This window comes from Hyposmocoma kahamanoa, unplaced genomic scaffold (genome assembly GCF_003589595.1).
Source record: "Hyposmocoma kahamanoa isolate Upper Pololo Valley unplaced genomic scaffold, ASM358959v1 114, whole genome shotgun sequence".
In the NCBI taxonomy this organism is placed as follows: Eukaryota; Metazoa; Arthropoda; class Insecta; order Lepidoptera; family Cosmopterigidae; genus Hyposmocoma; species Hyposmocoma kahamanoa.
Genome location: NW_020653383.1, coordinates 2,627,512 through 2,654,703, shown reverse-complemented (window position 1 = coordinate 2,654,703; position 27,192 = coordinate 2,627,512). Strand labels below are relative to the sequence as shown.

At 34.9% G+C, this 27,192-nt stretch overlaps 3 protein-coding genes across 3 annotated transcripts; 1 reads left to right on the top strand and 2 right to left on the bottom strand.

Moving 5' to 3' along the window:
* Positions 1–5,825: 5,825 nt before the first annotated feature.
* LOC113239237 (serine-rich adhesin for platelets-like) lies at positions 5,826–17,838 on the bottom strand. The gene is made up of 8 exons (XM_026476159.1): positions 17,755–17,838; positions 17,448–17,549; positions 13,821–13,916; positions 13,091–13,309; positions 9,470–12,866; positions 9,150–9,302; positions 7,998–8,147; positions 5,826–6,333 (listed from the first exon to the last, which is right to left on the bottom strand). The coding sequence occupies exons 1-8, from the start codon at positions 17,821–17,823 to the stop codon at positions 6,146–6,148; spliced, it is 4,374 nt and encodes a 1,457-aa protein (XP_026331944.1). The 5' UTR covers positions 17,824–17,838; the 3' UTR covers positions 5,826–6,145.
* Positions 17,839–19,691: 1,853 nt separating this feature from the next.
* On the top strand, positions 19,692–23,790 carry LOC113239645 (RNA-binding protein 26-like). Its single transcript, XM_026476707.1, has 4 exons — positions 19,692–21,206; positions 21,285–21,342; positions 22,127–22,165; positions 22,379–23,790. The coding sequence occupies exons 1-4, from the start codon at positions 19,821–19,823 to the stop codon at positions 23,035–23,037; spliced, it is 2,142 nt and encodes a 713-aa protein (XP_026332492.1). The 5' UTR covers positions 19,692–19,820; the 3' UTR covers positions 23,038–23,790.
* A 939-nt stretch (positions 23,791–24,729) lies between these two features.
* On the bottom strand, positions 24,730–27,192 carry LOC113239646. Its single transcript, XM_026476708.1, has 5 exons — positions 27,090–27,192; positions 26,885–27,012; positions 26,330–26,538; positions 25,367–26,021; positions 24,730–25,048 (listed from the first exon to the last, which is right to left on the bottom strand). The coding sequence occupies exons 1-5, from the start codon at positions 27,113–27,115 to the stop codon at positions 24,924–24,926; spliced, it is 1,143 nt and encodes a 380-aa protein (XP_026332493.1). The 5' UTR covers positions 27,116–27,192; the 3' UTR covers positions 24,730–24,923.

The window sequence follows — 27,192 nt, the reverse complement described above, 5'->3', positions numbered from 1 at the left end:
CCATCCCGTCACTCGGTAATCATTAAAAAATATAAGGTGCCAGTGAAATTGGCGTTAAAACATAGACTCGTAAATACCCAATGAAAATTATCAATGTAATCATACAGAACCTGGGTACTGCTCATTATTCAATTCCTTATAATTATGGTAAGAAATAATTTTCAATTAAATTATTTATAAGTATCTTGAGTTTTGGCGTCGAGTTCTTAAAAAATTAAACACACCGACAGATTAAGTGGAACAAAAAATTATAGTATAAAATAGTATTTTGGGGATTTTACTAATGTTCCACTAAATTTGGCAGTGTGTGAATAATATAAATTACAATCAAGACATTCTACGAAAAGTGTAAGTGTAAAGGAAAGGCAAGAAAAATAAAGATAATTACGCGCTGATGGCTTTTAGCTAATTAAAGTGTCAATATTTTTCTGTGACGATTGCCGAATAGTGTATTTTTAACCGACTTCAAAAAGAGGAGGAGGTTCTCAATTCGTCTGTATGTTTTTTGCATGTATGTTACGCGATAATTCCGCCATTTGTGAACCGAAAAATGATGATGAAAAATAATATTGCAGTATTATGTTACGTATAGAGCTTGCACCGGTCTGATTCGTAAATTACCCAGTTTTGGACTATGCTCGGTACCGGTACTCCCGATATTCCCGGTATTTCTTGAAAATCCGAAGCTGTAACCAGCATGCTTTTAACTCAGATTACAAAACAATAGGCAGATGGAGCATACGCAACAAACGAAGTGAAAAGTTATTCCATAATATTTTTTTGTTTTTGGGGACAACTTTTACAATGTTTAAAGACACAGGACGCCATATTTAAATATAAAATAACTAATCAATCGTAACGTGCAAACAGTGCGACGCTGAGCTTAGTACTGACGCGAGTTTGTATTCGCTTTTGAATTTGTATATGCTTTGGCGCCTTCACTTTCGTGTTCGGCGCGCTCCATCTGCCTATGTTTTGTAATCCGAGGCTTTCAAATAGTAATTTGACTTCATCCAGATAACAGTACAAATCGGGCACCGGTTGTGGAATAGCCAAGTCGTTAGAAAATAGAGACAAACACAAGTTGACACTCGAACGCTTGACAAGCACAACGTCGAATAAGAACAGTCACAAAAATCCCACATTACGGGGCTGCAGGCTGCACAGGTGGAGGTTAAAAGGCTGCAAGTGGCCTGCATCAGCGGTATAACTGTTTCGCTCGCACATTTAGATTATTTTACTACTATGTCTTTCTGTCAAACAACACATACATACATTATATACAGATACAGATAATGTTTTCACAATTGCACATTTCAAGTATTTTTTTACTAGTAATTGGTCAGTATGGTCGTTTCGGTTAATGAAATATTAAATCTACATACATTTTTTTGATTTTTTCGTTACGAATGCGCTTTCCATGTTGGCGAGCAACCGAGTTTTAGTTACATATAAATTATACAAGTAGAACGACGCGCGGGACATTCGGTAGGTTCCTTGCTATAACCGGAAGTACCGGGTATCTAAAATCGCGGTACCGAGACTGATTGAGCAAGCCCTAGTTGCGAACGACTTAAAAACGGTTCGCATCAATTTAATAGTAAGAATATTCTCTCTCTCAGGTTTGGAAACCGAGATTGACGTTATTTCTGTCTTTACTATTTCATTTGTGGACACACAAGTTTGTGCGCAATACTGGCAAAGCTATTTATTTGCTTAATTATTTTGTCTTACAGCTAATTATATTTTAATTAATTGATTTTGACTGATTATATTAATATGTCATCCGACTTTCTGACCTCATAATCTCTGTAATTTGGTATGGGTGTTTAACTATTTTTCCAATAACAATGGATAAACCCTTTTTTAAGGCTCACAATAACCGCACAAGTGTTATTTCTTTATAGTGAACTACTTGTACAATTCAATATTATTAATAATAAAGAAATTGGCTCCGTACAATAAATTCGCAGCGACAATATATATACCAAGTATATAGTTCATATATACCAAGAACGCTGCGTTCTTGATATATATGAACAGATATTTGTTGTAAATCATAGTTTATAATTATATGCAAAGGTAGCTGTTTAAGTTAAAAAATGACGTAATTTAACGGAACATTTGTTATTATCTTAAGAACCTCTCAAAGTATCGAATATTCTGTATTACGTTTGGAGCAACATTTAAGAATGGCAATTTTTTTTTATAAACGTGTTCATGAAATCAAAATACTAACATTCCGTATTTTTTTTTATTTTTACAAAATGTAAAATGGTTTATATAAAAATATAACAATTTTTTCTCGCCAGTTTTTGAGTTACATTATATATTTTATGGGGACTTTGTAAATAATAAATGATTGTTATGAATGGAATAAAATTTGTTTTCCTTCCTCTATTCTTAAATAATTATTTATTTTACGTAGTTTTGCTGTGTATTTTTTTATTTATTTAAAGTTTGTCAACAGTTGTTACAGCGAAACAAATACTACAGTCTTTAGCTAGATACACAAGAAATAGTTATAGGTGAAACACAACTTGCACTGCATATGAGCAGGATAATTAGAATTTTAAACTATGTATTTTGAATATAAAAAGTAAGTTTACTTGTTAAGGACTGCCTTGCGGATACCGATTAGAAAAAACCGAGAACATATCTATTGTTGTTGCACTATACTCATTATGTAATTTAGACACTGACTGATGAGACGAGGCCCAATTGGAGGTAGTTAAGCAAAAAGGATCCAATCCACAAAATTATCAAAAAATGACGGTTCCTAAAGTCTAACCTCTTAGATCAGCTAAAAAAACCCGCCACATAAACATAAATAAATATCTCTGGAGTTACATAACGTTATGTTTTGAAAGTAAAACTAGAGTGAGAAACACTTTTAAACTTCAAACTGCCATAATCTCAAAAGTGGCTGAATGTGAATTGGGTCCTTTTTGTTTAACTAAGTCCAATTTGGTTCGACTAAGTTGTGGTAACAAAAGTTAATTATTACGAAGCTTTATTGTAATAAAAGGTCATTTAATATCACCAACACAATATAAGCAAACATTCGGCAATCAAATTAATATTAAGTACGATAATTAAAAAACATGTAAAATATTTAAGAATTAAAATATCTTAAAATCTGAAATGTCGTTTAAAAGCAAGCAAGTAAAATATTATCATTAACATATGACAGGTACATGAGAAAATCAAATATTGATACTAGATTCAAAATATTGCTCAACAATATTTTTAAGGCTTAGGCATTGCCGCGGAATGGAAGCGAATTTTTGTAACGAAATTGTATATAGCATAATCAACTTCATATCCATTGTGTAACGTAGGATTTCCCAAGAATGCATGAAAATTCTCCGGAAGACGCACGACTTGTTTTCCAGGTTCCGGAAATACCGGGAAATCCCGCTTCAGAGTCACGGTACCGTGACTGAACATCGCGCATTTCTGTCGACTTGTGTTTTATAAGCAGAGGTCGCATAATCAGATGCTTAGTCAGTTTCACGCTAACATGGAATGCGTTTTGTATCGAAAAAATCTCCCCTCACAATTGACAAAGTTCGATAGTATAATTCCTATGGTTACAAAATTCCGCTTCCACTTTTTTTAGTGGCAATATAAATTGAGCCTTTTATACTTTATCATATTTAAAAGTAGATAACTAATTACAGTATTTTTAAGTCCAAGTTCGGGGTCATTAAGTATTTCACGGAAATTGACGACTGCATTTGCATTTCGGTCTGATGCATTACATTATTTGAAATCAAAAGTTTACCTTAACAGTTTCTCGTAATGCTGTGAATCTTGGACTTACTAAATAGTACCGAACGTAACTACGCTAATCACATGCCACATTTAAATATTTTTTTCTCTTTGAGGTAGGTAGGGAATGTATCGAAAATAGAATTAATTGAATCATCGATGGTAGATTTCGATACTTTCTAATTGTAATGTAAAGATGTGTCAAACTTGTAGTAAAGATACTGTACAATTGGTTTTGAGTAACATACGAATTTGAATATCTCTAACAAGTATACACAATATCAAGACCGTATTTAAAAAATAGCACAACATTTTCTCATACCATTTTTCAAAAAATAAACTCATTTAAAATCCACTTATTAAGTACCTTTACCTACCGGTTGACACAAATATATCACAAGACAAGACTCGTAAACGACAAGTTTTTTTTTTGGCAGGGGATCTGATATCTGCGTTTTGAGATTTTGCATCCTCATTTTTTAATAACATTGTAATTTTCTTACATTTTTGAGTTTTTACGGTTGTTAAAACTACCTACCTATGAAAGTGAACACCTTTCCGTGAAAGACGTTTCGTGAAGAAGTTTTCCTACGAATCCCATCAAAGCTTAAATAAATATTTCATTAATTATCCGATCAGCTGATTGTTTTGTATGATGAATTAATAAAATTGGGCCTTGGGTACAGATTAGGTTAGTTTCACTGAGGGAAGGATGTTCTATCTTATGTAACAAACTAAGAAATTTTTAAATGTAGGTACTTATTTTTATCCTTCGTAAAAGTAATCATACAAATTATGCACTGGATGGACTTTTTACTGGATTATTTATTACATTTATTAAGAAATCACTACGGGAGTAATTTGCTTTAAAAAATTCCAATTTCAATTGGGAACACGAAAACACTTGGAATGGTAATAGGCCAAACGATTTTCAACACTCTTTTTCTTGTATACACTTGGGTCAATATGAGAGCTTCTCTCCACTTCTCCGAATCCCTATTAACACCGTTTGATCAAAGTGTGTATATTAGTACACTTTGAATCGAACGCTCTATTATCCTGGTCAGGCCAGGATCGATCCAAAATCTAAGTTTTAAACTATACATATACAATCTGAATATACTCAAGATTGGATAGTATTGTAAATTTCAGGTAACTTTTGATAACATTGCATTGTATAGTGACTGTAAAGTTACACACAAAAATTGTAATTTTTCATTCTATTCAATAGGTATACTGTTAATATTGTTCTAAGACTTACGTGGTAGTTTCTTTTCCCTTACTTTACAAAACAATGCAAGTTATTTGGGACACTTCTGTAGTCTAAATGTTCAAAAGTTGTTTCGTAATTATATGTACAATGAACCTCAAAAGGTTGATTTGATCCGACGCACTACCACTAAAACAAAACCACGAATACCATTTACAATCACCTCTTTACACAATGCACCGGTTTATAAAGAATACCGCGCATTACTTTTGCAATACATAATTTAAGCCTAATAAGTTCTCCCACGGAAAACAGGCAGTAAGTATAAGGCTCAATTTACACTGCTGCGGAAGGGAATAGAATCGTATTTTTGTTAACCATAATGAACTATGTCAATTGGACAAAGTTATGAAAACAAGAACTAACCCACACCTAGAGTGAAATTGAGTTATGTATTTAGGTAGAACATCAGACGTGTCCTTTACCCGCTCACAAAAGATCCTGACAATATACCAAGCCAAAACGGAGAAAATAAAAGTCCTTCAGGGTACCAACCTTAAATAAGTAACTTTTTAATAGCTAAAAAGAACCACGCTGTTTAACTTCATATAATGTATTTTTTTAAATATGATAAATGGATCCATGTCTCATGTACTGAAGTACTGTAGATCTTTAGCGTTTTCATTACGAAAACTAGAACAAGGTTCTCGTTTAACTAAAGAAAAAGATACATAATGTTTTCTATTTATTGCTATATAATATAATAGTTTCCCTATATCATTCTTAATATACATATCTAACGTTGTTTGTCTCAAACAACTTATGTATTTATTTCTTCACACTGTTTTTACAAAAGTCTAATTATCTCGAAAGTGACATTTTGTGGGTTGGTTCTAGTTTGCATAACTATGTCCAGTTATGTGACGTATAAACTGGATACGAGCTCAAAAAATAGGTAGCGCATATTCCAGAGAATTTTCAGTCTTGGGAATTCCTGTAGCTACTGTATCGTATGTAGTATAAGAATATTATTCTTTACACAATGGACACAAACACATTCATTATCCTTTGCACAACTTCATTACAAAAATGCACTTCCATTCCGTTCCGCGGCAATATTAATGCTCAATGAGCCTAAGGGTTTAATCGACACAACAGTAGTTATTTCAAAAGGTTTTCCTCGACATGGACTGCTTGTTGCAGAACCCCGCTCAAAATAAACTCGCTGGAGACGATAGTGGCGCCACTCTGGCGCAATTGCTGCCACAGCGCGCGGTCTGCGGTGCACGACACGCAGATCCACTTTGGACCCGAAGCCTGCCATTTTCCGCCGGAGCACTCTACTATCACTGGAAACGAAAATTTATCATTATTAGACCGTTTATTGCAGCGGATAGATTAGCCTTGAGAATAGGGCGATTTGAGACAAGTATAGGGTTACCATCCATCCGGATTTGTTTTGACATGTCCAGTTCATGGACCGTTTGCCCAGAGGGTCAATTCAGAACCTCACGATAACTCAGTTGCCGACCGAATTGATTATCAACACAGAAATGACATTACACACTTAAGTAACCTTCTTGACCGGCAAAAACTAGCAACACTTATCAGAACACAGTTATCAAATAAAAGTTTCCGAACGTCCTTTTGTTTTCGGAAAAGGACGTTCGAAAACGTTTATTTTAGGTTAGGACCATTCGATAATAACTTATCGAATGGTCCTAGCCTAAAATAAAAATTAAGTTTATCGATTCTTAAAAAAAGTGTTTTTGAGTGCCTTATCTATTAGTTACAGTCTTGGAAAATAAGCTTGTGCAAGTTAATTGTGCTGTAGAGTGCAGTGATCTTTTTTCCAGAATAAATTCGTGATAAACACGCAAATTACTGCCATGAGTCTATTGCGGCTGCTGCCCCAGACAAGAAAATGTGAGATGATTAGTCGACTTTGATTACTTGAATGACATTATTTTTAAATTAATCAAGCAATTTACCATTATTTACAACCACAATAGTTTTGTTAAAAAAAATAAAGTAAAAAATAACTGTATATAAATAAAAAAGTTCTGGTTAGTACAAAAATTAAAGGTCCGTTATGAATAATGTAGTTTGATAAAGGTTGTAGTTTTCTATTACAACAAAACTAAAGTTTGTTATTAGGTTATTAAGAAAAGGGAAGGTTTTTGGTTTGGTTCCTTTCTGACAGTTGTTAAGTGTGTGTTTACAACGCAAAAAGTACGTGTGAAATCCTATTTTGTTTTAATGAAATCTGGTATTTATGAATATTATTCATTTATTTGAAAGTAAGACTAAGGTGTTAAAAGCTTTTAGGCCTTTATTGTCGCAAAAATGGCCATAAAAAGATTTTTGTTTTTTATCTAGTTTTCCGACTAACTTCGTAAAAAGAACATGGGATCCAATTGATATCCTATTCGAATTCAATTCGAATGTTTATTACGAATGTTTTCAATAGCTCGAAATGGAACCTTTGATTTGAGAACGATGTCCAATCGAACGATTCAATTAAAATACCGAGGAGTTCTAAATCATGCAGCTGATTTGCCATTCTTGCAAATGTCTGACTTTTTGTCCGGACTATTCAAATTTCGGAATGGTAACCTTAGAGTATCAATTCAGATTATTTAAATCAGACATTGAGTAACCTTTAATATTGACAAAAAGTAAAACATCAAATGTCAAAAATGCCGTTCATTCGTATAAACCCAAGAGAAATAAGAAAAAAAATGGTTAAATCTTAATTAATTAATTAATGGTAGAAATCCTTTTATGGGATTGGGTATGTTTAGCTTCTTTGCTTGTAAAGGTATTTTCATAAAATTCGAAGCGTACGATAGCAATAATTAACATTTAACAATATACTTATTATAAGGGCCCTAAGGGCGTATCAAGCTCGCCGCGAGTGATAAGTTACGATAAGATTTTCGGTCTGTCACCAGCTTTATATTTATTTTTTGACGACCGATAGACCTTTACGTTACTAACAAAACAAACTTACGTTTCATCTCAGGCGCACTAGGCAAAACGGAAGGCGTGGAAGACACATGATAGCCTTTAAGGAAATTCCTCTTGCTACCTAAAGTTCGCGATAAGCTGTAGTGGAACCGCTTTTCGCTCGCTTCGTCTTGTATAAGGTATGGCCATGGATCTAAAATAAGAAATTAAGTGTAACATACTTTGTAGTAGCAGCAGTAAATAAATTTGTTCTAAGAAATAATTTAGACAAAAAGTCTTAACAGTTCTATGACCTCATGGTACTAATTTTATCCCAATCACAGATGATAATATGATCAATATACAACCGGAAAACGATCTAATACATGTGAAGCATCCAGGATTTAGCACTATCTATAATAATAATAATAATAATAACCAATGGTCGGAATAGGCTGCTCCAAATGAGTAGATGGACATAATATCTACTACATTTATTTCACTTTGAGCCCCTAAAATTACTTTAAAATCCAACTTCAGCTTCCTAAGAAAGCAGTTTTATCTTACGATGCAGTAAGACTATTTCTGGTAAACCAGATGTTCGGTGGTTTTAACCACTCCATGTCACTCCTTGTATCTATACGTAGACATTTATCTCATTTGAAACACTGTATTCTAATCACTGATAATAACTAATAGATTCATTTCCCAATAGTCATTATACAGTGCATGGGAGTATTAGAAATAGGGCTCAGAATCTCATGACATATAGGTGATGTTGAAAATTGTTATAGTCCAACCATACCAAATCTAGAATATAGAAACGTCGCACTTTATCATTAATAAGTAAATATATGTATACACTTTGTACTTATTCTGTGAGGCATGACTATTTTTTGTCATACCGAACAAACTTACAATATAACCATCTAACACAAGAGTGGTTGTAGCCCACTGGAAGAACAGATGCTTCTGAATTTAGACATAGGAGGTTCGAATCCCTAAGGTGGCATCTAAGCTCTCTCCTCGCTAGCGGTGAAGGAAAGCATCGTTACAAAACCTGCATGTCGAAGAATTATGATCCTTGGAAAACAAGTTCCAAATGTTCCAAATGTTGATGATGAAGAAACGACAACCATTTTCTATCAAGAAGATCGTCCAATATTTTGACGGCTTGATTGCCTAAACAAAATTAATCAAACAATTTGTTACATACCAACAATCATCTTATAGTCATTACAGGCCTGCACCCAATTAGGTCCAACGATAGGTTTCCCTAGTCCAACTGCACAGAGTAACTTGAATGTCCTTTTAATTTGCAGCGTGAGGACCACTGTACACGAAATTACATCCGACACTACAACAGCTCCTAAAAAAAAAGGAGTTATTGTTAAAAATATAGTAAAATCACAAGGTCTTGAGAGGCAGCCTTTGGATACGCAGATATTTTAAGCATGCATAGCTAGATATTTTAAGTTAGTTTGATCATTCAAATTGTTTTGATGTTGTCTGTATTTCTTAACATCTTAAACTTACCTAAAGTTTCCAGTTTAACTTTGACTTCTTCGTAAGGGAACGCCGTGAAGAGCACGTAGTGAGTCCTTACACCTCTAGCCGCTGTCGATCCCACAGACGAACGATTCGAGTTTACCACCAACGACGTGTTCGAACTAACGATAGTAGAAGTGTTAGAAATCATAGCGGATCGAGTTCTTTTCGGACTAGGTCCATCATTATTTTCAGCAGATCTTTTTAGAGGTCGTGGTGATTCTACACCAGATTCTGATGAAATATTGTATACTGTACTTTGATCTTTGGCTGGGTTGCTTTTCTTATATCTATCAATTTGTTTTGTTTCTATGACTTTAACTGTTCTATGTCGTTTACTTCTTCTGATGTCAGTTTGTTTAGAAATGTCAATTTTCCCAGTGGTAGTGTCTAACTCGTCATCTCTATTATCAGTTTTTCTTGGTCTCCCACGTCTTTTTTTAAGTTCCTTTGTAGAGTCATCTTCATTTTTAGAATCTTTGCGTTTGCGTCGAGTACTTCGTGTTTCTGACAATAATGCTGTCTTTTCATTCTTTTCATTGCTTGTGCTACGAACGCGTCTCTCAGTTTTATCAACTTCTTTATGCCGAGACCTTCGTATTGACTCCTTTTCTATCGACACTGATTTACTGTCCATTCTTTCACTCTTTTGCGTGTGTTTTATACGACGTGTACTTCTGCTGCTACTTTTACTTTTTTCCTCAGTAGGATTTATACTATCATTATTCTCTTTGTTAAATGTGTAGGAATTGTTTTTGTCCGTAATTTTTACAGTTTTATTTTTTACTTTTGGTCTGTTTGCTAATTTTTCATTTTCTTGTTTGTCACAAATATCTTTAGCTTTATCGGTTTTTTTATTTGCTGCGACATTTTTTCTAGCTTTACTTTCTTTCTTAACCTCTGCAGATTTAGTTAGGTTTATTGTACTATCTTTATTATTTTTCTTTTCCGTTTTAGTTTTGGGTTGACATAAGTTTTCACATATTATTTCGTTATCCACGTCATCAAAATCAGGTAAAAATTTCAGATTCAGAATGTTTTTACTTTGCTTTTTGGTCTCTTCAACACTGTCTTGTATTTTCGAGGTTGGTTTGCGAACTCTTGTTATCACTCTTGTGGGTAAAGCCTGTCTTTCAAATTTTTTCCTCAGATCGATTTTAGCTTGTTTAACATGTTTTTTTTTGCGAAACAAAAGAGGCGTAGAATTTCTTTCTGGTTCAGAATCACTTGAAGATTCACGTACAAGTGTTTTAGAAGTCATGGAAATACTGGTTTTTATTTCCTGGCTGCTTGGCAGCTCGGTTTCAATAAACTTGAAAGGCCGTACTTTTTTTGGTGTAACCTCGACGTCAGAAAGATCACTGGGGACTCTTTTAACGCTTGTGACGTCCTTATCAACACCAATTACCTCCCTGATCATTTTAGAAGATAAACTTGAAACAAACTTGTTAATCCTTTCATCTCCGTCGCTATTATCTGACGACTTATCAGCTGCAATGTATTTCTTTCCCGAAGATATTTCGTTTTCCTTATGTTGGAGCTCACCATCTACATTTATAATTTCAATTTGCTTTTCTTTTAAAAGACTATTGTTTACCATCTTTGTTGTCTGTGGTCTCACGAATTCCGGAGACGACTCTCTTTGAGAATACAAATCGTCGTATAATTCCTGAGTTGCGGCGTAATATTTTTCATCATTCTCTAAATTAACTATTTTAATTGGTGAATTCGGTAATGAAATACTAGGATTCATAAATTTATTTCCACCTGATTTGAATGTGTCTTTCATTTTTGTTTTAAGAGGTGTGGCATAGGGAACTTTAAAAGTACATATGATTTCTTCAGAATATTGCATGTTCGCAGTGTTACTGCATTCTGATTTTTCAGATGGGATTTCGTCAATTACTTGAGTAGCTAAGTCTGCAAAATCTGTTTCTTTGTTCTCTGGGAATAGTACTTGCGTCGCCATATCTTCGAATGATGTTTCTTTAGGAATCCTATCAAGGACTTTATGTTCATTATCATTTTTCATTTCCACATCGTCCCCAATGACTTGCGTTGCCATATCTTCAATGTTCTGTACAAGGTTTGTGTGTGCTATCGTTTCATCAGAACTTTTAACAACAGATTTAGGTGTTGTATCATTATTAAGTTCATTATAGCCCTCAAGAACTTGTGTAGGCAAGTCTTCAAAATTAAGTATAGAACTTTTATGCGGCACGTTATCAACATCGCATTGTGTGGTTATGTCTTCAAAATTAGCAGTCTTGTTCTCACAAGTCTTCAATATATTAGGTTCAATATCGATGTCATCTTCACAATCAGTGAGATCATCGTCTATTGGTCTTGCAAGAATTTTTTGTGTCTGCAAAACGTCCAAGTCATCGCAATCTGTCGAATCAGATTCAATCCTGTTAGCTCTCTTTAAAGCTATAGAATTTGGTTTTATGACATCATATTCATCTTCCTGACTGGCCTGCGATAAAGGAATTATGTTGTTTTCATCTTCCGGCGAGACTTCTTGTCGCAACAACGGCTGAGAATCAAATCCTTCCAAGAAAGATTGACTGTCAACTTCATCGAACAGTATTTGGTCATCTGATCTATCACCTTTTCCAAAATTAACTTTAGTTTTTGATCGTGATTCGGCGGGCATACTTTGTTTTGCTGTGGTTGGTACTTGCGTATCATTCTCAAAAATAGGTAACTGTGTAGGGGCAGTGAAAATGGAGTCCTTTTCCGAATCAGGTAGCTGCGTTGCAGCAGTAAAAACGTCAATGTCATTTTGTTTAAGTTCGTTTGACTGACTACTATCTTCTACATTAAGAAGCTGAGTTTCAGCGTCTTCACTATCGGTAATATTGGTTTTGTTAAACATGTTTCCATTTTCATTTTCTGCTGGAATCTGTGTCTCTGCATTATACAAACTATTATCATTTTCTTTATTAGCTCCAAGGACGTCAAGTTCCATATTATGCTCTTCGCTTATTTTGTCCGCGTTAAGCAAATAATCGGGCTCCGGAAGTTGAGTGTCTTTACTATGAAAAGAAGGAGTACTGTCTTTCACAGGTAACTGTGTAGCAGCACAGTATATTGAATCTGTACTTTCATTGTCAGTCGGATATGGAACTTGCGTATCCATTTCATGCAAGTTATTATTTACTGGAGTACTACTGCCAGCCACAGGAGAAATCACATTGATGGGGGATTTAGCCAAATTTAACGAGTTTGACTTCTCTGCTGATTTCCAATAAGCATTATCAATTTTGTATGTGCCTGTAGGTTGAATTGAAAAGGCTTTACCAGATACTTTAATGAATTTATTGCTTGGACTTTTGAACTGTTGATATTGCTTTGGTTGAGATGGAACAATGAAAGATTCATCCTAAAACAAAATAAAAAATATATAGTACAGTGTTTATCGAAAGGCACTTAACAAGATATATGCAAATAAATAATTTCTGTTTAAAAAATGCACCATCTACCTATTTTCTAAAATACTTTGATACACTAAGGCAACCCTCCAGGAAAATAATACTGCTTCATTTAAAACGCAACAAAACTTACTGTCTCTATATACGACAGAACAAACCGAAATAAATGACTCACCCGATCACTGACATCAGGTGATTCAGGTACTGTAGTAATTCCAGCTTTATTAAGCCTGGAGATGCCACGAGTGCAGACAGGAGTGTCGGGAATATCAATTGCCTGTGTCATAGGCAGATCACTTTCGTCTTCAAGCAGTTGAAAAATGCCGAATATCTCTCCAAACTGTACCGTATCGCCGTTGGAAAGTGGTGTAGGGATGTATGGTGGAAGAACTTTCTGTAATTTATTAAAGGGTAAAACTTTTGTGTTGTAAAAATGAAGACAGTATATAATACATTAAACGGTACTGGAGTACTTATACCACAAATGCATTAAATAATAGACAATTATATATGGCATAAACCTTTCAGTATGCTTTTAAACACTTCTTGTACTCCTTTAATTCAGACAATTATGTTCAATGATGTTCAAGAAGAAATCCAATCTGATCTATTAAATATATAAAACTAATGTGTTTACGATATTTTATTTTGGTTCATTTCGTTTCGCCACTAACTTAAAATGTTAATGCTAAAGAAACTAACCAATCAGGCAACCAGTCGACTATCTATGATTGGGGAATTAAAAAGAAAAATAAAAAATAATAAAAAATAAATAAAATCGCGCATTTTCGACAAGTAAAAGAAAAACGCAATACATAGCTGCTGCTACTACATAAGTATAATATCTCAAGTCATGTTGCATTTTTTAAATATCTACTCAATAATACACAACAAAATCAACTTACATTATTTAACTTTGTTTTATTAGCAGAGCCCAAATCCATGAGCATAAATTGTTTTCCATTCAGTACATTTATTACTGCATGTTGTCTTGATATTGACTGAAATTACAAAATACATGCATCTTATACATAGGTTTTGTTATTATTCTTAGGGCAATTTTACAGAGCCTCGCGGATTTACGCGATAACATTGTGACCCACGCCTGTTCATTTCAACTTAATGTAACATTAATCCACAAGGATTAGTTTAGCTAAGTTACATGTAGATACCCAATGAAGAGCTCAGAGTAGATGAAGACTTCCTCTGCTTCAATTTTCGCAAGCTCACTGTACCCACAGTCCCCTCAGTCCCTGAACCACTTGGCCTAGCACCTAGCACAAAACCACATTATTCCTCACCATGAAAATGTTGACGGACGAGTGCATGATGGGCTACCCGACATTGGGAGTTCATGTTGGTGTCATGAATAATTTCTGAGCCTTTGTTCAGAATTTTTAGACAAGCAAGTATATATACTGTGAAGGTGGATGCATGAATGATACAAAATTATTCTCTGTGCTATCTATCTGAATACTGGATGATGGTCTGTGTACTGCCCAGGAGTTATACTAGCAGTTCCATTGAAAGTAGATCAGCTAATGATATAACGCAACTGCCTGTACTGGTCAGTTTCAATGCTTCAGGAAGCCTCCTGCAACAACCTACTACGCATGTAACCAATTGTATGATAACTGATTGACAATTGGTTTGACGCTGCTGCATTCTTTTGTAATTGCCGACGCAAAGATTTGAAGCAGTTGCTACATATGTGCACTATTTTACCAGAAGAGCACAAAATATATGTAAATGAATAATGGACATTTGCTTAGATTTAAAGTTAATTAAATCTTAAATTCCTAATTAAATCTAAACCTAATCTTAAAAACCCAATTAGTCCTCAGAATGTTATGTATCACAGATAATCTAAATTTGATACAGTATTTAATCCACTTATTATGATACACTTTTTGTTATAAAAAAATTTTGTGAAAAAAACATAAAAGAAACAAAAACAAAATAAGAACAGAACAGGTCCAAAAATTAAGTTGACGTAGTGTTCATCAGAGAAATGGAGCCAAGTAATTAATAGATTCAGGTGTGGTAGGACTGTACAAAACCAACACTCGAATTTAATGGTGGGAGCAGGGGGGGGAGGCCTTATTTGACCTATGTAAAATACATTTCTTTTCTTGGTGTCAAATGTACAATTAGTCATTGATTTAAGCATTTTAAGTACCCAAATATTACGACAAGTTTAAAATTTTGCTGTACAACCAAATGCCGTGCGTTCCTAACCTACAAAACCTTTTCCTATCATTTTATAATATTTTATAAATTTTTTTATTATCAAATCTACGAGTTTAGGTAAGTTAATATTTTAGAATTAGGCTACTATACTTCGTTTCAATCCATTTTGAACAAAATGTAAACAAACAAGTCACTGACCCGACTAGTAATGACCAATTGTAATGCCAACTACAAATCAATTAATTAATTGAATGAATCGATTTGTTCAATTGAGTCATATTAGCGGTTTTCCGTACATAACCTATACAAGCATATATAAAATTTCCGAAATCTTAATTTTAAATCCTCCTTCAACTCATTACACTGAGTGTCGTATTCTACAACTCTACTCAATGCTCAAGTCAGGTTTTGGCAGGCTTGAGTATGATTTCAAGCACTGGACATACAACCCTAATGGCAAGGACTTGAGTATGATTTTCAGTGCTCACTGCAATACTCAAGTCCTGACTTGAGTATTGAGTAGAGTTCTGGAATACGACCCTTAGTCCTTTTTTTTATTGCGATTGAAATATTCGATTTACTAATCGATTACAAAAACTTTAATTGAATGAACCGAATGTTTTTTTTTCATCAGCACTATGCAACCATAGACAAGTCATAGATGTATAGATGAAAAATAGCCTCGGGTCGTTTTCAGATAACCTCCAAAAACGTGTCCCTTTCAATAACTGTTATGTTATTACATGAATGCTAAGCATTATTTATTTAATATGATTGCTTGCTTACTTAGTCTGTGTTACGCATAAAAAGACTACTTTACTACGTCACAGTAATAAATAAAAATTAAAAAGGGGTCAATTTCTCATTCATGGAAGCCGGTTCCACGTCGCCCTAATTTTAAGAAAAGAAGAAAAAATTAAACACTCGTGGAAATCGCAACATTTCCCATCGAGGATAAACTCTAATAACTTTCACGTCGAACTCATACCGTAACTTTCCAATTTATTATAAACAAACATGTTTTCTTGGGAATAGTAATAGTTTTATAAACTTTCTTGTACGTCAATCAGACAAAGGGAACTTTAAAATCCATGTACTTTTATAACGGTCCAGCATATTTTACACACTTGGCAATTAAAAATGTATCTAAATATCATTATTGTCGCTCTCATTCTTGTGTCCTTTTAAGTCAAATAGTTACTTTAAGCCAAATATTTACTTGAAATATAACAATTAGATGGTGATAGTGGTGGTGATGATGGTGGTGACGATGATGATGGTGGTGTTGATGACGATGATAATTGTAGTGATGGTGACGATGATTGTGATGATGATGTGACTGGTGATCATGTTGATGGTGGTGATGATGATATATTGATGTACAACAATGACGTTAACAAAATACTTATTTAGATATATTTATTAATTACATATAGATAGATAGATGGTCTTTCATGGATGAGAAGGATTTTGATACAAGAAGTTATATTAAAATATTTGTTACATGTTAAATGATGTTAAATGTTCTTTCGTGAACGATACAATGTGTGTTGAAATAATAATTTCTCATTCCTGTGCCGTCTTTATCATTTATGCTTATGAGAAAATCATTCATAATACTGCAATCTCATTTGTGTGACCTAAAATATTGTTTTTTGTTGTATTTAACTTAAATATTTCTGTGATTTAATAATTATTGACATTCTTGAACTTATTTGAACGTTTAAAACCTTAAAACCAAAAGAAATAAGGGTTTTACAAAAATCGCTCAAAAAGTGCCATTGAAATTCGGAAAGTGAAATTCACCGCCTCACTTTTGTAATACAATTTACGATGCTCTTCAAATAAATATTGTTGGAAAAAGTGATGAGATATCAAGTCGAAATATACGTGAAAGTGTTACATATTTGATTTATTCAGTGATTGCTTTAGAAATTTAACCAAACAGTTTTGTTTACTTTTTGTTCAAAACGGATTTGAACAGACTTTACCACCGCGACAACCAAATACCTGCATTCCTAACTTACGAAACCTGTTCCCTGTTATTCATTTTTGAATATTTCAATAAATTTTATTAACAAAACTACGAGTTTCCGTAAGTTAATATTTTAGGATTAGACTACTAACTATGTAATCTATTCAACATATTAATTTCAACCCTCGAGTGTTGGTATTGTACAGTTGAGCTCCATTGTTATGGTGCTAATACGTCTGGCTGTGTACTATGAGGACCAAACCAAAGCCAGAGCCAGATGGGCTAATAAAAAGAGACATGATATCCACTCTAGATCAAATATAATACTAATACTAATAATATAATTAAGTGCTATTAGAATACTCACATTGCGGTTTAAAATAATGCCACAAGTTTGTGGATCCCTGCCAATCTTGTTTGGACCTCTCAACACTGGAAACTTCTCGCCACAAATGCCTAAAAAGCCAATCTGAAAACAAATATTATATGTCAATTTAACACTGCATTAGGATATTTTTATACTAAGAAATATTAATCCCTATGTAAATAATACTCAAAAGAAATATCTGTCAGCCTTTTAGCTGTCAGTCGCGAGGGTCAAATCTTACCTTAGTTGGGTTCTGTAAGTTAGTTTTTAATTAGGTAAAATGGTAACAGTAAATATAGCGTCTAACCTGTTCGGGGTGTACCGATTGTGATGAATACAACTCCTGCGTACATTCTAGCCTTTGTGTACACTCCATTTCGTGGTTGTTACATACGCACAAAGTAATTAAATCATTTTATAATAGGTTCGATTATTTACAAAATAATAAAAAGAGTGAAGACTGACGACAATGCGCAAGAGAAAATCGCAATTCCGTGTTTCAATTCTATTTCGTGTTTACTACCCCGAATAAACACAAATTAGAACTTCAACTTCAACTTTTGTCTATGGCTCCATCGTTTTGCGCGCACAAATTAGAAAGATATGAATGAAATCGCGCGATTGTCACTCACTATTTATGCTTGTAAATAAATCAATTTTTTTTTAAATTTATTAAGGCTTTGGCAAAGCCATCACTCTAAACATGAAGTTTAATTATGTTTCTGTAAATATGGCCGCCACAAAGAGAATAGGCAATTTGAGGCGGCGTGCTTGGATGGACTCGGGATTCATTAAAACGGGCCAATACGGGTATTTTAGTTCAAGATTCGCGTTTTAATCTTCGATTAAGGCACAATAGCACTATCCTATTCCACTTTAAACTAAATTTTACAAAATAATTGAAAGTCAAAATAAAAACGACACTTTTCCCTCCAAAAGGTCCAGAGCGAATGTGTAAATAAATCATAACATGAACCATAGATCATACAGTTATATATTTGACTGCGTAGCTTAGAGGATGGAAAAGCTGCGTAGGATAGGATACGCACGGAAGAATCCTACGTATGGCACACGTACATACACGTACATGTATGTAGTCTAGCAGAACGCATTGCAGGATTGCAAGGTGGCTTGCACGCTGCGACTACATTCATAATCCTTGCATTACGCGGCGAACGGCAAGGCGGACTGCAATGCAGGGTAATGAATGCCTTCTCCTAAAATGTGTTGTTGAAGCTTTAAGCTGATAGCCTCGTAGCAATTTTTATCGTTACGACAAAATATCGTCACAGTGGGAACAGCTAGAACGACAGTCGTCTGACGATAAAAAAAGTCACGATAAAAATGTGACGACAGATTCCCGCAGCTCCTATTGTCGTCACAATCTAGTGGGAACAGCTAGTCACGACAGTCGTTCAACGATAAAAAATCGCCCACGACAGATAGTCGTGATATGGGAACAGGCTAGACACGAAAGTCGTCCAACGATAATAAAACGTGACGACATAGTGGGAACGCGCCCTTAGTCCAACGCGCAAACCAATCTATGACCAACGGATTGGTAATTTCACGCAGTGTTGCCAGATATTACATTTCTTACATTTTCGTAACTTTTGAACCTCTCGCCATCCTCTCGCGTATTATGTAACTTTTATGTTTATGTCAATTTTCAAAGGTAACTCTTGAGAGAACGATGATTTTTTTAATTCAACCATATGTATTATTGTAAATGTTAATCCCTACGAACGCACTCAAATTAGACGCTAAAAGGGGGCATTCATTATCCTGCAATGCAGTCTGCCTTTCTGTCTGCCGCGCTATGCAGGATTATGAATGTATTCGCAGCGTGAAAGCTATCCTGCAGTCCCGTAAATCATGCAATGCGTCCTCCGAAACTTCATACGTGCGCCATACGCAGGATATTGTGTGAGTAGTCTCCTGCCTGCGCGATGGACTGATAATACAGATAATGAATTGGCCGTTTAACGTAAATCAGAGATGGCGCTAACAAATATATCTACCAATTTGTTATTTATTTTAAAGCTTGATTTTTTTGTAGCGTATATACTTTTTTAATTTAAGCTTAAATATGTGCATTTATATATATCGTTTACACTTAAAAAAAATTAACCTTTGCTGCAAAATTTTATTGTAAATTTTCAGAACAAAACATTAATTTTCAACTTTAGGGCCCTGGCAATACTGACTTCACGTTTTGATTTGTTTGATGCTTGGTCAACGATTTTGGGATTATATTGGATTACCTCCAAATTCACAAAATAATTATACATTTTTGTGGTGCCGTAAGCTACTTTAAGTTTATATACAAGATAACGAAAATTTATTTTTGTAGCTAGTGTTTTACGTCTTATCATGGAGGGCAAAGGGGAACATTCGGACGCCGAAGATGTTCCCAGTGATTTTTTTGACGATTTCAGTAAAGAAGAGTTCATGGAAGGTCTCAGTGTTATCGATAGTTGGGACGACTCGGACGGTTACAAGAAGCGAGAACCCAGGATCAACGCAGAGGCTGTGGAAAGTGTGAAAGATCTACGGGAGTTAATAAGGGATGGAAGAGAAGAAAGCAAGAACGAAAAAGAGTATAAAGACAGGAGCAGGCGCGACGATGGCAGCCGTCGGCAGTCTGGCGATAAACTCAACGACTTCATCAGGCCGGGCAGCCGTCGTGATCTCAGCAAAACCAATGAAGCCATCAAACGTGATAAAGAAGTAAAAGTAAAGGAGTATCTTGCCAAACATTTGGATTCAAGTGAAGATCTAAGGCCACCAGGGACAGAGCTTGACGACTACTTTGATGAAACAAAACCACTTGAACACAAAAAACGCGAGATTATAATTGAAGAAGAAATGGAGCCACCTGCAAGAGAGGTCCACTGGTCAGAGGGACGAGACAAGGAGCGTCATTCGCCAAGCAGGAACAAGACAAGAAGCCTTCGACGGAGTCCACGACGCAGCCCACGTCGAAGCCCACGCCGTAGCCCCCGCCGTAGTCCACGCCGTAGCCCCCGCCGTAGTCCCCGACGCAGCAGCCCGCGACGTCGCAGTCCTCGAAGAAGTAATATAAGCCCTCGTCGTTTTGGCTGGCACAACCAACACCAAAACCAGTTTAATCGATATCAGCCAAGAGCAATTAGTCCTATAAGAAAATTTTGCAATAGACAGATTTCTCCACCTCACAAAAGCCATCGAAGCCCAAGAAGGTATAGTCCAAAACATAGTCCACGATGGGAGCGACGATCCAGGTCACCCCAACACCAACATATACGGCAAAGACATTCTCGGTCTAGGTCACACGAAGCTAAGGATAGCTTTCTATATCCAATGGAATCTGTGGCAACCAATTATCAATATTCAACAGAAATGTTTCAAAGAGCACCTGACCCATACTCTGGCTCTTTATCTAATGAATACCCTGATAATATTCCAGGATATTCATATCCACAAGATCCCTCTCACTCTGGTGGTGCATTGGTTGCTTATGGAACACCTTATGATTATGGTGTTCAACCAGTTCCTCCAGGTATAGCACCAGTTCCGCAACCAGTACCTGCACCTGTCTTGGATCCAGCTGTAATGAATCCTGTCCCTCCTGTCACAATGCCTCCTGTAACAATACCTGCAGATCCCATTAATACCAACATTCCTATACCCCAAGCGCCATCACAGTTGGTGTCTCTTTCTGTATCACTCATGAACACTAAGAAGACTGATGAACCACACCATGATGCTTTGGCACAAGTTAGTATTTTACTTTTCATTCCATGATTATTATTTATTTTTAAGACATTCTAATGATTTATATTATTAAATTTTCAGTTAGTGGCAGAAGGGAAAATTTCTCAAGAGGATTACTTGAAGCTTGCACCAAATAAAGGTGAAGCATTCTTTTTTGTTCAAGCTTAACATGTTTCCTTTGCATGCATCATATGTGGTGCATTACGAGGTCCGAACAATTCATGAGTGCATTACATATGAGGCACGGCCCTTTATAAATTTAAGCGTTAAACAAAATCTGTATGTGCAAGCTTTATTTACTTGCACGTTTGGACCGCAAAAATTGTGACAATTAACATGTGGTACTGGATGACTTTTTAATCAATATTGCCAGATTATCACACTGTCAAAATAAAACAAAAATAGTAATTTTTTTATTACAAGTTACAAAACTCTATTATTGACTTGCATATGTATTGCACATGATAATAAAAACTAAAAGATGATCAAATAAACAATGTCAAAAACCCAACAATAAAATATTAAAAAGCTAGGTAAGCACAACTAAAATAATTACAAGTATCACATCTGTAACACTGCATGTAACACACACTTGACAAAATTTAGAAAATGGGAAAGGAGTTCATCATGGGAATGATTGTTCCATCCTATAAATGTATCCATATATACCAATTCCAAAGTATTTGCAACATAAAAAAATTGCATCTGAGGGGTCAATTTCTGATTTCCAGTGACAAAGGGAAACTGTTAAGTTTTATTTCGACCTAAATAACATGGGATATAATATATACAAAAACCTATTAGTTATTAACAAACCTATTTTCACACTTTGAATTGCAGGCAAATCAGCCAGATTGCATGGTATGTTGTGTAAATGCTGTATATTTTATTCATACTTCTGTTGACGTTGCATTTTGTTCTAGGTGCAAGTTCTGCAGCCGAGACAAAGTTGCGTGTCGACGGTGGGTAGTAGCAGTTTTTTAATTCATTTCGTCTATAATTGATAAAAATGCTGTACCTATATTTATGGTCTACAATATACTTAATCATGAGGAAAAATGTATATAGTGTTAAAGCACTGTATAAAACTACGTAATATTTTATAAAACTGATATATCTACTTTATAATAATGTTTTGGGTAATTATAAACATTCCAAAAATTTTGCTTTTGCAGTAATAAATCGCTGCATATCAGCTTTAACGAAGTTAGGCAATATGCGCGTGCCTAGTCGCCTGTTGATGAACACTTCAATGATCGGTCCGGAAATTAAAGCTTTACCACCCACATACTGTTCACCATTGAAGAGGAAGCTACCTGTAGAGTTTAACTATACTAATCCCAGCAGCACCGCCACGTCTCAGCATAACAAGCAGCTCATCGACTGTATCATCAGCACGATGGGTCTGGACAACATTGTGACAAGACCGAAGAGGAAAATCCCGAAGAACATGAAAGAAGTAGCCTGCCAAACTACCAAGTCTTACTGCGACGTATGCGAAATTCGCGATGCAACAAGACATCACGAGGCCTTTACGTCAACCGAACCGGAATACTTCACGTCTACAGTGCATACTCAAGTTGTGGAACACGATCTGGCGAATTCGAAGGCAGTATTCAACCCGAGCGGCAGTATCTCCGACGGTGCGCCGATATCCATAGCGCATCTCACTCCGGCACAGTTGGTGTCGCAACTGGCGGCTCGTGCGAAGACATTGAAGCAGTCGGACCCTCCATCATCATCTACTGATTATATGCGACGTCCTAATAATTACGACTACGATGGCAGAAGCGGCGGAGGTCAGCAATATCAGAACTATAATTATCGATATTAATTTATATACAATTTACTAAAGATATTTTTGTAAGTTGTAACGAATTGTATACAACACGTGACGTATTTGAATAATGTGTTTATCTAGTACATAATTAACATAAGTTCGTTTGTATAATTTTTCTCGTATTTTATCACACATCGAAATCGCAAGATTTTGATGTGGGGGTTTCACAAATAGTTATTGTAATAAAGGTAATAATGAAACCATTGGTTTAATTTGAACGAGAAGAATGAAGACGTGAAGAACTTTTCCGGACGTATGACGCCCGTCATCCAGCAAGGACTGAAGTGGTTGCGGAAATGAAGCGGAATTCACACATTTGCTTTTTCCTCCTAATTAAGGTATTATATGTTATGTGTATAGTCTGGTCAATGTAAATATAGGTTAGATGGTACTAGTTGTGTTTCTATTTTTGTTCGTAAATAGTTAAATACGTACTTAGGTACCTAACCTCTAGGCAAACTTAGCTATCGTTGAGCAGTAACATTTTTCTACCCAAAACTCTCCTTTGTATTACACAGTTAAGAAGTCGCATATTTGGTAAACAGCAGGTTATACCAGACGAGAAAATAAAAAAGTATTCATTGTACACAATTTAAGTTATATTACAGTATAAGTATCAGATTTCAAGAATTACGTTTACCAAAGACTAGAAAGTAACAAAAAAAGTATTCATTGTCCACAATTCATGTTAAATTACAGCATTTATATATTGTATGCAAGTATCGGATTTCAAAAATTATGTTTTGTACCTACTTCTAAAGATCATACCTAAAGGACGCTCAAGTGAATTCGAAGAATTATGAAGATTATTACAGAGAAGCATCCAATCGGCCTCAATCGCTACAGGATGGAACCCAAAAACATTCTTCGGAAAACAACGCTTGCTTTTTTTAACTCTTCCTGTGCGTAGAAAAAAAATGTAATGTAAATACTATTTTCACACAATAAAGTCTGAAATGTCACAAATTCGTAGTTTAATTAAATAAAATCGGGTAACTACAGTCAACAATCACGACCCTTCGGTTTTTCGGTCGAAAAGTATTACCGACAGCATTTTTTAGGGTGCGTACAAATCTGGCGAATACGCCTGTTGCGTAAGACTCGCGAACTACACTTGTGCAATTAGTGCCGTCTGTTCGAGTGCAGCTCGCGCGCATTACGAGCTATCATTACAGAGGCACATTTAGTTGACTGTTTGCACTGCCTGTTTACACAAAACGATGCGCAAATTGCGGGCCAGCACCAATATCGTCCTGTTTATAATAGCAGGCAGGTTAGATTGCCCCTATACAAGGCATTGTTTATATTATATATATATATATATATATATATATATATATATACTATATATTGCTTGTGTATTAAGTATGCCCGCTATGGTGCCGGTTATGGAGGCAATCGATTTAGACATCAATAAACTAGTTATTTTATATTATTACAATTTTGGCTTTTATCTACTTTTATTTCATTTTCTTTTATTTTATTTTTACAACTTCTTAATTCTGATTATATTATTTTGACCTTAACTGTAGGTTAATTTCAATTTTCAAATATAATTTATTTTAATATGGGTCATTGTCACCCGAAATAAATGATTTTTATTTATTAATTGCACGCGTGTAGCGCATGCACAACCCACATGCAGCGCATTCGTCAGATTTGTAAGCACCCTTATAATTGATTAGGTTGAAAATAAATACATCACTTCTAAGCTGCATAGTGCTTTGCTTTCCGATTTCCTACTCTCAGTTTTCTATGGTGCATTGCTACCTACATTTTGTAACAGGCACAAAATTCTTTGTTCAGAATGGCTTGTATATTTGAAATCCGATCCATAAATTATAAAATTTTAAACAAAATTACAAACATGTGTTGACGATTTAACCCTCCAAAAAGTCGTCAAGCCATTTTTCTAATTGTTCGGGAGATTCAATAACACAACTACCCTCTGGTCCAATTGTTTCTTGTGGTTGTCTTGCAGGATTTTTCGTGACACTTTCAGCAACTGGAAATGAAGGTAATTAAATAATGAATTATAAATCAGTAGGAAGATTCTTGATATGTAATAAATATTTGCAAATTTCCATAAAAACTAGACAATGTTAATACTAATGTAGGATCCTCCAAAGAAGTAATCTATATTTGACAATAAGATAATAATTATAGACAGAAGACAGGTGAGTATTCATCTATATATTATAAGAAATTCACAAAAAGCCATCACTTTGTTATGAAAAATTGGTTTAGAGACAGCAAAAGCACAAAGTAGGTTATAAACTTACTCTATTTGTCTAATACTTATTTTTTCTTAATTAACCCTTACCTTGTAATAAATGCTTTTCCACATGTACAGTATTTTGAACTTCTACTTTCATTGATATATCTACTTTACCATCTACATCTCCTAGAATAAGGTCATCTAAGTCATCATCACTATATGCCTTGTTGTCATAATTTCCATGTTGTGTTTTATGAATTATTTTATGGTCTTTTTCTTCAGGTGTACTTGGTTCATCAGCTGCAAGTCTACCCACAAAATCTACTTCAAAGGCATGTCCAGTACCTTCTGCTTCAGACACACTCCTACAATCTTCAAACACTTGAGATTCAGAAATAGATCCTGTCACTTTTGATTCTCTTTCAATCTCCTCTCCACACTTGCCAACACTCTCCTGCATGAAACTCAAAATTTTTTCTTGAGCATCTAATTCTGGAGTTGTATAGGATTTGTCATTGAAATATTTCTGTTTATACCTAATTGATCTATTGTTCATAGTATGTAAGTCTGTTTGACTAAAAACTGAATGTTCTATACTATTTCGTTCATAGAAAGGGACTGTAGAGAGTGCTGTAGCCAAATTGTCCATGTGAATTTCAAAGTATTTGTCATATAATGATGGTCCAGTCATAATATCCCATGATTTTTCATGTTTGAATTGGAAGTGACCTCCAATAGACGATGGTGCTTGAATGAGTTTCTGAAATATTCAAAAGTAAGTTCTATATTAAAGATATAATCCTATACTTGGTTTTTTATTCAGTCCAAGTCCTATAACATTTAATAAGAATATTTTAAAAATAGTTTTGATTTTTGGTTGTAAGGAAGATTGGCTCAAAATGTTTCTATGTTTATTCAACAAAGTTTCTAAGTAATAAATCCAACAGAATATTCAATGACTGATATACTGCAAAGGTCAACCCGCCAAGTACAGAAATTAAACTGTTTTCAGAGAGCTACTTTGACAAACAAGTCTTCATAACGAAGATGTGGCTATGTTTTATGCACCTCATAGTCTGCCCCCAAATTTTCCTCCTCTTCCACCTCATCATAGCTCTTGATAGGTATCTCATATTTGCTCCAATTACTTTGTATTTCCTTGTTTTTGTATTTAGAATTTGCTTCTTCTGTTATCTTAAGGATTTCATCTGATTCTCTTTTCAAGTTCTTGTAGAATTCTGGACCAGGGTCTTCATAGACTGGTGGTTTTCCTGGAACTGAGTGGAACACAGATGATATTTATTGAAACATTAAAACATACGTATAAAATACCTTAATGTAAATTAATCATGAAAGTTAATTGTACACATTGAAAATAAAATGCACTGGTACATGACATCCATTAATCACATATTTAGTTGACAGTCCAGGTTAAAGTATGATATATCACACATTTAATGTTTATCTATATAGATGTATGAAATATGCTGATCAAATGAACCTAAATGTGCAACAAGCATATGTGAGTTATAGAACACATTGAACTTGTTATGGGTGAAGTAACCTCCAAAACTAATATCCGCGATGGAAACACACAGCATAGCAAACGAAAGAGTTTTATACCTTTAGGCACATCAGCTTTACGCTCATACTGTGGTTTCTCGATCTTAGATTCTCCCTTCTCAACGGGCGCTTGTTGTCGCGCTTGTCGAGGTTTCCGTTGGTCTTTAGGTCCATGTTTACATTTTTGCCTGAAATGAGGCACGTTGCGATTGTTAACTACAAATTTGCTAGCGAATAGTTAAATACTAACGTCTTAGACACGTACTGGTTTTTCTTTGAATCTTCAGGCATAGTTTTAGTACGAATAATATAATTAAATTCTATTAATAGGGATCAAAATTTTAAACAGCTGCCTAGCTGGTTGGGTT

Excerpts from the sequence above, each read along its gene's own strand:
- LOC113239237 (XM_026476159.1), bottom strand. The coding sequence starts at position 17,823 with ATGGAGTGTACACAAAGGCTAGAATGTACGCAGGAGTTGTATTCATCA. Across the intron at positions 12,867-13,090 it reads CACCTGATGTCAGTGATCGG|GATGAATCTTTCATTGTTCC; the intron begins GTGAGTCATTTA and ends ATTTTGTTTTAG. Across the intron at positions 8,148-9,149 it reads TGACTATAAGATGATTGTTG|ATCCATGGCCATACCTTATA; the intron begins GTATGTAACAAA and ends TTCTTATTTTAG.
- LOC113239645 (XM_026476707.1), top strand. The coding sequence starts at position 19,821 with ATGGAGGGCAAAGGGGAACATTCGGACGCCGAAGATGTTCCCAGTGAT. Across the intron at positions 21,343-22,126 it reads GAAGCTTGCACCAAATAAAG|GTGCAAGTTCTGCAGCCGAG; the intron begins GTGAAGCATTCT and ends ATTTTGTTCTAG. Across the intron at positions 22,166-22,378 it reads GACAAAGTTGCGTGTCGACG|TAATAAATCGCTGCATATCA; the intron begins GTGGGTAGTAGC and ends TTGCTTTTGCAG.
- LOC113239646 (XM_026476708.1), bottom strand. The coding sequence starts at position 27,115 with ATGCCTGAAGATTCAAAGAAAAACCA. Across the intron at positions 26,022-26,329 it reads ATTTGGGGGCAGACTATGAG|AAACTCATTCAAGCACCATC; the intron begins GTGCATAAAACA and ends TGAATATTTCAG. Across the intron at positions 25,049-25,366 it reads GGAAAAGCATTTATTACAAG|TTGCTGAAAGTGTCACGAAA; the intron begins GTAAGGGTTAAT and ends CTTCATTTCCAG.